The sequence below is a fragment of the Pelodiscus sinensis genome, chromosome 2, assembly GCF_052426305.1.
Source record: "Pelodiscus sinensis isolate ZL-2025 chromosome 2, ASM5242630v1, whole genome shotgun sequence".
NCBI classification, from domain to species: Eukaryota; Metazoa; Chordata; order Testudines; family Trionychidae; genus Pelodiscus; species Pelodiscus sinensis.
In genome coordinates this window covers 1561391-1574282 of record NC_143053.1, presented here as the reverse complement: position 1 = coordinate 1574282, position 12892 = coordinate 1561391, and the positions used below count along the sequence as shown (strand labels likewise).

At 62.9% G+C, this 12892-nt stretch overlaps 1 protein-coding gene across 1 annotated transcript in view; it reads right to left on the bottom strand.

The window, feature by feature from the left end:
• Positions 1-4628: 4628 nt before the first annotated feature.
• SPATC1 (spermatogenesis and centriole associated 1) overlaps positions 4629-12892 on the bottom strand; it is a 64987-nt gene continuing 56723 nt past the window's right edge. Inside the window, exons 4-5 of the mRNA XM_075918649.2 lie at positions 6333-6472; positions 4629-5017 (exon numbers count right to left, since the gene is read on the bottom strand). Coding sequence (XP_075774764.1) covers positions 4685-5017; positions 6333-6472 — 473 coding nt within the window. The 3' untranslated portion in view covers positions 4629-4684. The remainder of the gene's footprint in view (positions 5018-6332; positions 6473-12892) is intronic.

Genomic DNA, 12892 nt, shown 5'->3' with positions numbered 1-12892 from the left:
AACAATAAGCTCCCATTCAACACCCCACATGGCTCCCCCCACACCAATTTCTGGGGCCAACACCCCCACCTAGGGGTGCAGCAGCGATCTGGCTGCTTCCCTCCAATTCAGCAACGTGACATCTTCAAAACGCTCTTTCCAGTGAAAATGAATGGCTGCATTGTCCTTCAAACGTGTGGCTCCACCCTTTGAGCAAAGGGGAGTCCTGCCCTGACAAGCTGGCCCATAGACAGCCTCAATGGCTCTAAGAGACCACGTGTATTACGGGTGTCCATGAAATGCTGGCGTTCTTGCGCTTTCTCAGGCCCCTGTTTGTTCTTGAGTTCTCTGGTTTTACGCTGGATGTCCTCTCTCGCCTTCCTGTGACGGGCCGGGCCGGGTCTGGGCACTGCTGGGGGCGTCCGCTCAGGGAGAGTTGCTCAAACTCAGGGCTCCCTACAGCCCCAGACTGGAGACCTTCCAAACAGGCCACAAACCAGCCCCACCGAGCGCTCCAGCTGCCAATCTGGCCAGCCAGAAGCCTCACAAACAAAACCCCTCAGACACCCCAGCTCTCCCTGTGCCCCAATCCGCCCCAGGCCTAACACAGGTGAGGGGTTATAGAACCCAATCTCACCCACCCCGAATGGGTTCTCCCGGTCCCAAAAGACCAACCACAGTTCCCAGGTCAGTTCACACTCTGGATCTTACCCACAAGACCACGCTGAGCCCGTCCTTTAGAATCTACAGTCAAAAGGTTTATTACTAAAAGAAAGAAAAGCAGGAGAGTCAGGTTGTTAAAGGATAATAAATTACATGCATCGAATCTCCCAGTTCTCAATGCAGGCTCTTAGCAGAGATGTTATAGCTGCTATCTGTGTCAGGATGGGTCCATGGCTCTTTCCGGCTCGTGGTTCCCTGCAAGGCTGCATCTGGGATCAGAAGCTGAACTGAAGACCAGATGGAAGGTGCCACATGACACTTATATCTCTCTCCTGGCATCCTCCTGGCCAGAGCAGGTCACATGGTCGAGCGACCTCTCTCTGTTTCACATGCTGGCAGCCATTAAGCCCTGGCTGGTTTGCAGGTACCAGTCACATTCCTGGGGTGTGTATTGGCACCTAGAGATTCACTGTCTCAGACAGAATTTTCCAGCATCCACGCAGAGTCCATATTTCTAACTCCACACCCAGACACTATACAAACACATGAAGAGCGTGTGCAGAATCAGTAGAACAGAAGCTTTCGTGTGACACCTCACACAGCCCCCCTTTGTATGGACTTTGGGGCAGATGCTTCCCATGGGGGCAGCAATGATCTTTACAATTCAATAACGTGGCATCTTAGCAGGGGCTTCTCTCGGCCTTGCAGTTCGTACCGTTCTGCCCAGCATGAAATGCCGTTCTCCTCTCTGATGAGCTGCTGGATTTCAGCATCATCCAGTTGGTTTTCGGCGAGTGCCATAAGACGCTCATTGATGCCTGCTGGCAGCTCAGGCCACGTCTGCCCTGCGCGTTTTTCTCAGCAGACGATCTGCAAATGGAGCGCTCATTTGCATATCTCATGCTCTCATTTGCATATCCTCCTCTGACCCTTTTTGAAGAAGAGGTTTTTGTGATAAAAAGCCCTTTGCAGACGGGGCTGTTTGTTGGAAAAACCCTTTTGCGCAAGAGCCTGGAAACCTCGTCTTTTGGGGAATAAGGGCTCGCGCGCAAAACGGTTTTTTTCCTGAAAAATGGCCCCATCTACAGAGGGCTTTTTAGCACAAAAACCTCTTCCACAAAAAGGATCATTTGCATATCTTCTGCTTCATTTGCATAGACTTTGCCTCATTTGCATATCGTCTTCTGAAAAAAACACGCCGTTGTAGACGTAGCCTCAGAGAGACTATCAGCTTCCATCAGCTTGTCCATCAGCTTCCAAAGATGGAAAGTTTCTTACATTTCTGAGCGCTGGGGCCGTGATCCTGCTGCCTGCGGCCGTCCAGCCCGCAGGAAAGGAGGCAAGGCTGCATTTAGGGAACTTTCTCTAGCCCCCTCCCCGTGGGGGTCGCAAAGCGGGTCCTAAAGAGGCCTGCTCAGTCAAGTGTGCAGCTGCCGAGATGCTCGACCTGCCTCAGTCCTCGAGTAAGACTGAAGCACCCAAGTACCCCCACCGCCCCGTGTCGGGCTGTGACCAGGAACATCCGGATCCCACTGGGATGGACCCTCCCCCCATGGCCGTGGATTTACATAACTCAAAGGTGCTTTGAGCAAATTATTACACGTGCCCCATGGATCCCCCTGTCCTGGTGCGCGGGGTCTCACGTCGCTGTGTCAGATCAGCCACGCGGAGTGGGGAATCCTTCGGGGGTTTTAAATGGGCATGAAAGTCCCCTAGGGCGGCCTCAGAGTCCGGGCGGTCACATGCAAGCGGCCCTCTGTCCGTCGGGCTCCGCAGTGGCGGGGGGAGCGGCCAGGTGACTCCCCAGGCAATAAGGGAATTCTTTAAAAAGAACAGGAGGGAGGAGACTTTGGTCTTCGGCTGGGCTGCCCCTGAAGGAAGGAGCCGGCGGCCCCAGGGTGGGGAGACAGCCCTGGTTCGGAGGGGCAGCGGGCAGAGGTTTGAGGGGAAGAGTTCGTGCTGAGGTTTCAGTGTCGAATGAGCCCTGCTGCTGGACTGAATAAAATCACTTCTGCTTTCTGCCAAGCCAGAGGAAATAACTTACCTGGGGGCGACCAGGGGGCACGTTCCCCCGTTCGTTGCTAAAGGGGGCTCACCCTATCGAATTCATCGGGGTCCGATTCTGCTGGGCAGGGGATCCCAGGCAGCTGGGCCCCAAACTGCATTCTCCTCCGAGCTGAGGAGGGTCGGTGCCTGTGCTGCTTCTCGGGGGGCGGGGATCTCCGCTCGGGGCCTGCGCTGCAGGAGAGCAGGGAGCTGGCCCAGCAGGACCGGGCGGTGAGAAGCCCCAGAGAGCGGGGAGGCGAGGGGCGTGTCAGTGCCCCGGACGTCATCCCCGAGGGGTCGTCTGTGGCCGCCCCCAACGCTCTCACTGCCCTGCTCCCGCCGCCACTCACGATGGCCACCGGGCCTCGACCCGCGCAGGTCTGGTCTGCCCAAGACCGGGAGACGCCCAGGCAGGACCCTTTTACAGCGGGGAGACTGATGCACAGCAGGTACTGTGCTGTCCTCGGTAGAGAGCCCGAAACCATGGGCCTGGACACCTGACAATGGGAGACCCTCTCTCTGCTGCAACCCCACTCAGGCACCTCCTCCCCAGCCCCATGTGTCCCCTCACCTGCCTCCTCCCCAGCCCCATGTGTCCCTGCACCCCCCTCACCTGCCTCCTCCCCGTCCCCATGTGTCCCTGCACCCCCCTCACCTGCCTCCTCCCCGTCCCCATATGTCCCTGCACCCCCCTCACCTGCCTCCTCCCCAGCCCCATGTGTCCCTGCACCCCCCTCACCTGCCTCCTCCCCGTCCCCATGTGTCCCTGCACCCCCTCACCTGCCTCCTCCCCGTCCCCATGTGTCCCTGCACCCCCCTCACCTGCCTCCTCCCCGTCCCCATGTGTCCCTGCACCCCCCTCACCTGCCTCCTCCCCAGCCCCATGTGTCCCCTCACCTGCCTCCTCCCCATCCCCATGTGTCCCCTCACCTGCCTCCTCCCCGTCCCCATGTGTCCCTGCACCCCCTCACCTGCCTCCTCCCCGTCCCCATGTGTCCCTGCACCCCCCTCACCTGCCTCCTCCCCGTCCCCATGTGTCCCCGCACCTCACTGAGACAATAGCTGGCCTGCAGTGGGAAGGAGCTGGGCTTGTGGTGCCCACAGCAGGGCACCTGTGCTGTCAGCAGCCGGTAGCTTTGAACCAAGGTCCCTTGGTGGGCTCAGACAAGAGGCCCTTTAGCCTGGCACATGCCCCATCAGGGCTGGACCGAGCCATTCAGTTTAATTGCGCCCCGGATTGGGAGAGGGTGCATACGTGGCCTTGCCCCCGCGCTGGTGCATGTGGGAGGGCGCATGCGTGGCTCTGCCCCCACCTGGCACGTAGGGGAGGGCACGCGGAGCTGGCGGTGGCAGGATGCACGTGCCCGGCCCGGCTACCACTGCTGGCACGCAACCCAGGGCTGCCTGGGACAGGCCGAGCCTGGCCGTGCAGGGCCTCGCGGCCGTGGGGGGGAGGGCGCTGCTGGCCTGTGCTGCGGGGGTTAACACGGTCCCCACCCCAGGCGAGTACTGCAAGGTGGCCCCTGGGAGCTGTTGCAGCCGCAATCTGGGAGCCAGGCGCCCCCCATAGGTTGGCACCCCGGGCAGCTGCCCGGCTACCCCCTGCCTTAATGGGCCTGACCCCATGCCAGCCGCCCACCTAAACCCTGTGACGCTGGCATCTGGGGAGCAGTTCCCAGCTCCTAGGGGCAGCACTTGGCACCAGACCCGCAGGCTGACCCGGCCACCGCGGCCACAGCAGGGAACTGGGACAGTGGCCAGGCCAGACTACATCTGCCCTTGGGGGGTGTTTGTGGGCCCTGGGCAGGCATGCTGGGAGAACACGCGTACTCAGGGCATTGCCCCAAGGGGGCCGCAGCAGGCAGGACCGTGGCACCGCTGGGAGACGAGGGCTCTCGAATGTTCCTTGGTTCTCCCACGAAGGACTCTCCAGGGCGGGCGGCCTTTTGCTGCACGTTTAATGGGTCCGTGCGGTGCACGGGCAGGCGGGCGCGGCTCACCAGATGAACAAGGGCTTGCCGTCGTCTCTGGCCAGCAGGGCCAGGCACTCCAGCAGGATGAGGACACTCCCCCGGAACCTGTTGGGTACCGTGTCCACCACCACGCTGCGCAGGAAGTTGATGTCGTTGTAGTTGGCGCTGGTGGCGGCGGCCAGCTCCGGCCGGTCCCGCAGAATGCCGTAGGTGTTCACGATGTACTCGGTGAAGGTGGGGAACGATTCCGGGTCGTACCCCAGATTTCTGACACGGCTCATTACATCGATGTAGCGCTGCACCAGCTCCGTGCACTGCTCCTTATTCACCACGCCCGTGAGGGGGTCGGTGCAAACCTGGGAAAGGAGGAGCGGTGTGAGGGGGCCGGGCAGCCTCGGTCAGAATCCCCAGTTACCGTTCCCTCGGGGGCAGGGGAGAGGAGACCGGATTCAGCCCAACCCCGTCAGCCCGAGGGACTCGCTGCCACGGCACGGCGGGGCGTCCAAGCCCTTAGAAGGCGTCTGAAGCGGGATGAGGGACCGTCCCTTGGAGAGTCCCCTGGGCAGTTCCAGGTGGGCACGTGCCCCTTGGGGAGGAGCTGCCCCCCCTTTGTGACAGGGTTAGAGGAGCTGCCCCTGAGGCAGCAAACACCACAACGGGCACTGCTGAGGTCCGGCCCCTTCCCCTGAATGGGAGTCAGCTGCTGCCAGAGACGGGATCTTGGTCACCTGGGCGGGGGGGGGGGGGGCGCCTGCAGTGCCTGGTGCACCCACTGTGGCACAGAGGGGGGCTGTCTGCTCTGTGACCGGGGTCCCCCAGCGCTGGATGGGAGATTCTCACTGACTCTCCCAAAAGTGGATTAACCCAGGGTCTGTCTACACTACCACTCTAGTTCGAACTAGCGGGGTAATGTAGGCATCCGGAGTTGCAAATGAAGCCCAGGATTTGAATTTCCCGGGCTTCATTTGCATGAAGCCGGCCGGCGCCATTTTTAAATGCCGGTTTGTTCGGACTGCGTGCCGTGTGGCTACACATGGCACGAACTAGCTAGTTCGGACTAGGCTTCCTAATACGAACTAGCTGTACTCCTCATTCCACGAGGGATACAGCTAGTTCGGATAGGAAGCCTATTCCAAACTAGCTAGTCCATGCCGCGTGTAGCCGTGTGGCACGGGGTCCGAACTAGCCGGCATTGAAAAACGGCGCCGGCCGGCTTCATGCAAATGAAGCCCGGGAAATTCAAATCCCAGGCTTCATTTGCAACTCCGTATGACTACATTACCCCCCCTAGTTCGAACTAGAGTGGTAGTGTAGACAGACCCCCAGACACCCAGGCTCAGTCGCCCAGGGAGAGAAAAAGGGAGGAGGGGGAGACCAGCCCCTGGTTGGGGGGCAGAGCTGGAAGGGAGTTTGAGTTTCTGTCGGGGATCATGGAGGAAGCAGCCTGAGCAAGGGGCTGGGATTTAGGGGCCCAGGCTCCCCCATCTCAAGGGGGCTGGGGCATCCTAGGCCTGCCCTGTAACCAGATGCCATCTGTGCTGGGCTGTACCCTGGAGAAGCAATAAACTCCCCTGTTCTACTGGCTGGGGGAGTCTGTTTGTGCCACTTTGGGGGTGCAGGAGGCGGGGGAACCCGACGCGCCGTCACAGCCACCCTCCGATTCTCTCCTACCTGGGGGATCTTGAGGGGGACGTTGTAGACGGTGAAGCCGTAGAGCCGCGTGTGCTCAGGGAAGATGTTGGAGAGGATCCGGCGTTCCAGCTGGAAGGCGATTTCCCCCACGGTGCGCTCCCGCAACTCCGTGCTGTGATCTGCAAGGCCCCAGGAAGCCAGTTAGCAGGGAGCCGGTGTTTGAAGGCAGGGTCAGGACAAGCAAGTCGTGGGTCTACGGCGACACCAAACCAGACACAGAGCACCTCACTGGCCAAGAGGAAGTTACACAAGCACCCCCCTCAGGCACCCCAGTGCTCCCTGTGCCCCCCAGCCCCCCTCACACAGGGGAGAGGTGATAACCCATCCCCCCCTCCCCTCAGATACCCCAGTGCTCCCTGTGCCCCCGCAGCCCCACCTCATACAGGGGAGAGGTGATAACCCATCCCCCCCTCCCCTCAGATACCCCAGTGCTCCCTGTGCCCCCGCAGCCCCACCTCATACAGGGGAGAGGTGATAACCCATCCCCCCCTCCCCTCAGATACCCCAGTGCTCCCTGTGCCCCCGCAGCCCCACCTCATACAGGGGAGAGGTTATAACCCATCCCCCACCTCCCCTCAGACACCCCAGTGCTCCCTGTGCCCCCCAGCCCCCCTTACACAGGGGAGAGGTTATAACCCATCCCCCACCTCCCCTCAGGCACCCCAGTGCTCCCTGTGCCCCCCAGCCCCCCTTACACAGGGGAGAGGTGATAACCCATCCCCCACCTCCCCTCACACACCCCAGTGCTCCCTGTGCCCCCGCCACCTCATACAGGGGAGAGGTGATAACCCATCCCCCCCTCCCCTCAGATACCCCAGTGCTCCCTGTGCCCCCCCCACCTCACACAGGGGAGAGGTGATAACCCATCCCCCCCTCCCCTCAGACACCCCAGTGCTCCCTGTGCCCCCCAGCCCCCCTCACACAGGGGAGAGGTTCTAACCCATCCCCCACCTCCCCTCAGACACCCCAGTGCTCCCTGTGCCCCCCGCAGCCCCACCTCATACAGGGGAGAGGTGATAACCCATCCCCCCTCCCCTCAGATACCCCAGTGCTCCCTGTGCCCCGCCCCACCTCATACAGGGGAGAGGTGATAACCCATCCCCCCTCCCCTCAGATACCCCAGTGCTCCCTGTGCCCCCCCCACCTCACACAGGGGAGAGGTGATAACCCATCCCCCCCTCCCCTCAGACACCCCAGTGCTCCCTGTGCCCCCCCCACCTCACACAGGGGAGAGGTGATAACCCATCCCCCCCTCCCCTCAGACACCCCAGTGCTCCCTGTGCCCCCCACAGCCCCACCTCATACAGGGGAGAGGTTATAACCCATCCCCCACCTCCCCTCAGACACCCCAGTGCTCCCTGTGCCCCCCCCACCTCACACAGGGGAGAGGTGATAACCCATCCCCCCCTCCCCTCAGACACCCCAGTGCTCCCTGTGCCCCCCAGCCCCCCTCACACAGGGGAGAGGTTATAACCCATCCCCCACCTCCCCTCAGACACCCCAGTGCTCCCTGTGCCCCCCCACAGCCCCACCTCATACAGGGGAGAGGTGATAACCCATCCCCCACCTCCCCTCAGACACCCCAGTGCTCACTGTGCCCCCCAGCCCCCCTTACACAGGGGAGAGGTTATAACCCATCCCCCACCTCCCCTCAGACACCCCAGTGCTCCCTGTGCCCCCCAGGCCCCCTCACACAGGGGACAGGTTATAACCCATCCCCCCCTCCCCTCAGACACCCCAGTGCTCCCTGTGCCCCCCCCACCTCACACAGGGGAGAGGTGATAACCCATCCCCCCCTCCCCTCAGACACGCCAGTGCTCCCTGTGCCCCCCCCCCCTCACACAGGGGAGAGGTGATAACCCATCCCCCACCTCCCCTCAGACACCCCAGTGCTCCCTGTGCCCCCCAGCCCCCCTCACACAGGGGAGAGGTTATAACCCATCCCCCCCTCCCCTCAGACACCCCAGTGCTCCCTGTGCCCCCCAGCCCCTTTACACAGGGGAGAGGTTCTAACCCATCCCCCACCTCCCCTCAGACACCCCAGTGCTCCCTGTGCCCCCCAGCCCCCTTACACAGGGGAGAGGTTATAACCCATCCCCCACCTCCCCTCAGACACCCCAGTGCTCCCTGTGTCCCCCCAGCCCCCTTACACAGGGGAGAGGTTATAACCCATCCCCCACCTCCCCTCAGTCACCCCAGTGCTCCCTGTGCCCCCCCAACCCCCCTCACACAGGGGAGAGGTTATAACCCATCCCCCACCTCCCCTCAGACACCCCAGTGTCCCCTGTGCCCCCCAGCCCCCCTTACACAGGGGAGAGGTGATAACCCATCCCTCCCTCCCCTCAGACACCCCAGTGCTCCCTGTGTCCCCCCAGCCCCCTTACACAGGGGAGAGGTGATAACCCATCCCTCCCTCCCCTCAGACACCCCAGTGCTCCCTGTGTCCCCCCAGCCCCCTTACACAGGGGAGAGGTTATAACCCATCCCCCACCTCCCCTCACACACCCCAGTGCTCCCTGTGCCCCCCAGCCCCCCTCACACAGGGGAGAGGTTATAACCCATCCCCCACCTCCCCTCAGACACCCCAGTGCTCCCTGTGCCCCCCCCAACCCCCTTACACAGGGGAGAGGTTATAACCCATCCCCCACCTGCCCTCAGACACCCCAGTGCTCCCTGTGCCCCCCAGCTCCCCTCACACAGGGGAGAGGTTATAACCCATCCCCCACCTCCCCTCAGACACCCCAGTGCTCCCTGTGCCCCCCAGCCCCCCTCACACAGGGGAGAGGTTATAACCCATCCCCCACCTCCCCTCAGACACCCCAGTGCTCCCTGTGTCCCCCCAGCCCCCTTACACAGGGGAGAGGTTATAACCCATCCCCCACCTCCCCTCAGACACCCCAGTGCTCCCTGTGTCCCCCCAGCCCCCTTACACAGGGGAGAGGTTATAACCCATCCCCCCCTCCCCTCAGACACCCCAGTGCTCCCTGTGCCCCCCAGCCCCCCTCACACAGGGGAGAGGTGATAACCCATCCCCCACCTCCCCTCAGACACCCCAGTGTTTCCTGTGCCCCCCCAGCCCTCCTCACACAGGGGAGAGGTGATAACCCATCCCCCACCTCCCCTCAGACACCCCAGTGCTCCCTGTGCCCCCCAGCTCCCTCTTACACAGGGGAGAGGTTCTAACCCATCCCCCACCTCCCCTCAGACACCCCAGTGCTCCCTGTGCCCCCCCAACCCCCCTTACACAGGGGAGAGGTTATAACCCATCCCCCACCTCCCCTCAGACACCCCAGTGCTCCCTGTGCCCCCCCCAGCCCCACCTCACACAGGGGAGAGGTTATAACCCATCCCCCACCTCCCCTCACACACCCCAGTGCTCCCTGTGCCCCCCAGCCCCCCTCACACAGGGGAGAGGTTATAACCCATCCCCCACCTCCCCTCAGACACCCCAGTGCTCCCTGTGCCCCCCAGCCCCCCTTACACAGGGGAGAGGTTATAACCCATCCCCCACCTCCCCTCAGACACCCCAGTGCTCCCTGTGCCCCCCCAACCCCCCTTACACAGGGGAGAGGTTATAACCCATCCCCCACCTCCCCTCACACACCCCAGTGCTCCCTGTGCCCCCCAGCCCACCTTACACAGGGGAGAGGTTATAACCCATCCCCCACCTCCCCTTGGACACCCCAGTGTTCCCTGTGCCCCCCCCCCAGCCCCACCTCACACAGGGGAGAGGTTATAACCCATCCCCCACCTCCCCTCAGACACCCCAGTGCTCCCTGTGCCCCCCCAGCCCCCCTCACACAGGGGAGAGGTGATAACCCATCCCCCACCTCCCCTCAGACACCCCAGTGTTTCCTGTGCCCCTCCCAGCCCCACCTCACACAGGGGAGAGGTTATAACCCATCCCCCACCTCCCCTCAGACACCCCAGTGCTCCCTGTGCCCCCCAGCCCCCCTTACCCAGGGGAGAGGTTCTAACCCATCCCCCACCTCCCCTCAGACACCCCAGTGCTCCCTGGGCCCCCCAGCCTCCCTTACACAGGGGAGAGGTTCTAACCCATCCCCCACCTCCCCTCAGACACCCCAGTGCTCCCTGTGCCCCCCCAGCCCCACCTCACACAGGGGAGAGGTTATAACCCATCCCCCACCTCCCCTCACACACCCCAGTGCTCCCTGTGCCCCCCCAGCCCCCCCTTACACAGGGGAGAGGTTATAACCCATCCCCCACCTCCCCTCAGACACCCAGTGCTCCCTGTGCCCCCCCAGCCCCCCTTACACAGGGGAGAGGTTCTAACCCATCCCCCACCTCCCCTCAGACACCCCAGTGCTCCCTGTGCCCCCCCCAGCCCCACCTCACACAGGGGAGAGGTTATAACCCATCTCACCAGCCCAGAACAGGCTCTCCCAGTCCCAAAGGACCAGCCCCAATCCCAGGGCGATTTGTAGCTCCGAGCCAGAAAACCCCTCTGGGCCCAGTTCAGAGCAAAGCTGCTTCTGGAGTGAGGAGTGGACTGGAGACAAAGGGAGGATCCCCAGGACCCTTGGCCACGCGGAGGGAACCCCACTGATTTCCTCGTGCGAGGGCACCTCCAGAAATGGAGCGTGTCACGGGCACGAGGCCCCTGCCCCTAGCGGCCATTGTGCACACGCTGATCTGCAGCTTCACAGCCGACCTCCCCTGGTGGGGCTGGGCAGCCCCTGAGGTCCACTGTGGCCACGTCACGGGCCCGTGGGCTGCACGGACAGAGCCAGCCGGGCCTCGGCTTCCATGAGACAGCTCCCTCGGCCACTTCGCACGGCGTGTGGGGCGCCACCGTGGGTGCAGCCGTGTCCTGCACGATCCTCGTGAAACCCAACCGTCTCACACAGGGCGGCCGCCTCGCCGCTGCCGTGGCCCCACGGCTGGCCAGAGAGTGCCCCTTGTGCTGGCGCGTGCAGGTCCCCGGCATTCCCACGCTGCCCAGCAGCGCCCGGGGTCGCGCGCAAGTCGAGAACTTGGACTTTTTTCCTTAACAACTGAGCGTGTGAAGCCAGGAGCTTTGGCGCTGCGACCGGCCCCTGCCGACATGCCGGGGACAGCCCAACGTTCCCCTGGGGTCTCCCCGGCTCCTTCCCTCGAGTCCCCCACAGACGCGCCGGGCGCTGGGAATTGGCAGCGTTTGCTTCCCCGGCGCGAGGGCGTGAGACGGAGCCGCTGGAGCTCCAGGGAGCCCCAGCCTGTACTCCTTCCCACACAGCACCAGCCCAGCCCCACCGAGCACGTCGGCTGCCCCCTGGCAGCAAGGAGCTTCCCCAGCAAATCCCCTCGAAACCCCAGCGCTCCCTGCTCCCCCCAGACCCTCCCACACAGGGGAGAGGTTATAACCCATCCCCCCCACTTCCCCTCAAACATCCCAGTGCTCCCTGTGCCCCCCAGCCCCTCCTTACACAGGGGAGAGGTTATAACCCATCCCCCACCTCCCCTCAGACACCCCAGTGCTCCCTGTGCCCCCCAGGCCCCCCTTACACAGGGGAGAGGTTATAACCCATCCCCCCCACTTCCCCTCAAACATCCCAGTGCTCCCTGTGCCCCCCAGCCCCTCCTTACACAGGGGAGAGGTTATAACCCATCCCCCCCACTTCCCCTAAGACACCCCAGTGCTCCCTGTGCCCCCCAGCCCCCCCTTACACAGGGGAGAGGTTATAACCCATCCCCCCCCTTCCCCTAAGACACCCCAGTGCTCCCTGTGCCCCCCAGCCCCCCTGACACAGGGGAGAGGTTATAACCCATCCCCCACCTCCCCTCAGACACCCCAGTGCTCCCTGTGCCCCCCAGACCCTCCCACACAGGGGAGAGGTTATAACCCATCCCTCACCTCCCCTCAGACACCCCAGTGCTCCCTGTGCCCCCCAGACCCTCCCACACAGGGGAGAGGTGATAACCCATCCCCCACCTCCCCTCACACACCCCAGTGCTCCCTGTGCCCCCCAGACTCCCCTTACACAGGGGAGAGATTATAACCCATCCCCCCACCTTTCCTCAGACACCCCAGTGCTCCCTGTGCCCCCCAGACCCTCCCACACAGGGGAGAGGTTATAACCCATCCCCCACCTCCCCTCAGACACCCCAGTGCTCCCTGTGCCCCCCAGCCCCCTTACACAGGGGAGAGGTTATAACCCATCCCCCACCTCCCCTCAGACACCCCAGTGCTCCCTGTGCCCCCCCAGCCCCTCTTACATAGGGGAGAGGTTATAACCCATCCCCCACCTCCCCTCAGACACCCCAGTGCTCCCTGTGCCCCCCAGACTCCCCTTACACAGGGGAGAGGTTATAACCCATCCCCCACCTTCCTTAGGTTAGATAGACATCTGTCAGGGATGGTGTAGACGGAGCTTGGTCCTGCCTTGAGGGCGGGGGGCTGGACTCGATGACCTCTTGAGGTCCCTTCCAGTCCTATGATTCTATGATTCTAACCCATCCCCCACCTCCCCTCAGACACCCCAGTGCTCCCTGTGCCCTCCAGCCCTCCCTTACACAGGGGAGAGGTTATAACCCATCCC